This window comes from Oryx dammah, unplaced genomic scaffold (genome assembly GCF_014754425.2).
Source record: "Oryx dammah isolate SB20612 unplaced genomic scaffold, SCBI_Odam_1.1 HiC_scaffold_15, whole genome shotgun sequence".
Lineage (NCBI taxonomy): Eukaryota > Metazoa > Chordata > Mammalia > Artiodactyla > Bovidae > Oryx > Oryx dammah.
This window is the reverse complement of record NW_024070199.1, coordinates 43,950,208-43,951,273: the sequence shown is the minus strand read 5'-3', so window position 1 is coordinate 43,951,273 and position 1,066 is coordinate 43,950,208. Positions and strand designations below refer to the sequence as shown.

The 1,066-nt window shown below is 71.2% G+C and overlaps 1 protein-coding gene across 1 annotated transcript in view; it reads left to right on the top strand.

Annotated features, from left to right (window-relative positions):
* The first annotated feature begins 305 nt into the window (after positions 1–305).
* The window catches only part of UNC93B1 (unc-93 homolog B1, TLR signaling regulator), a 9,924-nt gene continuing 9,163 nt past the window's right edge, over positions 306–1,066 (top strand). Inside the window, exons 1-2 of the mRNA XM_040256471.1 lie at positions 306–451; positions 607–748. Of these exons, the coding sequence (XP_040112405.1) occupies positions 356–451; positions 607–748 (238 nt within the window). The 5' untranslated portion in view covers positions 306–355. The remainder of the gene's footprint in view (positions 452–606; positions 749–1,066) is intronic.

Genomic DNA, 1,066 nt, shown 5'->3' with positions numbered 1-1,066 from the left:
CTACTGAAAAAACCGTAGCTTTGACTAGACAGACCTTTATCGACAAAGTGATGTCTCTGCTTTTTAATCCCTGGTTTACAGGTGAGGAAACAGAGTCACAGAGAAGTGGAACGAACACACACACACACACACACACACAGACACACAGACACACACACACACACACAGACACACACACACACAGACACACACACACACACACACACACACGCGCGCGCGCGCGCGCGCCAGGCACGCCCCCAGTCGCTCAAGGCCTTCCCTAGCGGAGGAGGTGGCCCGGGGGCGGGGCGCGACCAGTCCCAGGGCCGGGAGGAAGTGCCGGACTCCCGGGCGAGTCCTCCCGCGGGGTCGGGCCATGGAGGCGGAGCCGCCGCTCTACCCGGTGGCGGGGGCCGCGGGGCCGCAGGGCGATGAGGACCGGCTCGGGGTCCCCGACGGGCCCGAGGCCCCGGTGAGCGGGGACGCGGATGGCGTCGGGGCGCGGGGACCGGGAGGGCCTGGGTCTCCCCGGCGGGAGTGGGATGCGGCCCCGGGGGCCGGGGGCGGCGGGGCTGGACGCGGGAGCGGCCGGGAAGCGCCTTTGCGAGCGGCCGTGGTGCCCCGCAGCTGGACGAGCTGGTGGGCGCGTACCCCAACTACAACGAGGAGGAGGAGGAGCGCCGCTACTACCGCCGCAAGCGGCTCGGCGTGCTCAAGAACGTGCTGGCGGCCAGCGCGGGCGGAATGCTCACCTACGGCGTCTACCTGGGTAGGTGGCCGGCGGCGCGCCCCGCCGGGGGCGGGCTGGGCCCCGGGCCCGGCTAGGAGGCACGGCCCGCGGGCTCCCCTCCTCCCCTCCTCCGGCTCCGTCTGCGGACCTGAAGTTTCTCAGGGAAAGAGAAACCTCGGCCTCCCTTCCTCTTTCACTTCTCAATCTGCGCCCTCGCTGATGCAGCTGCGGCGGCCCCTCGGGGGGGCGTCCCCGGCGGGGGTGGGGGAGGGGACAGCCTCGGCCCTCGAGAGTGTGTGGGCGGCGCGCTGGGAGCCCTGGGCGGGTCTGCTGCCATCCTGGGGGCGGGGGGGGGGG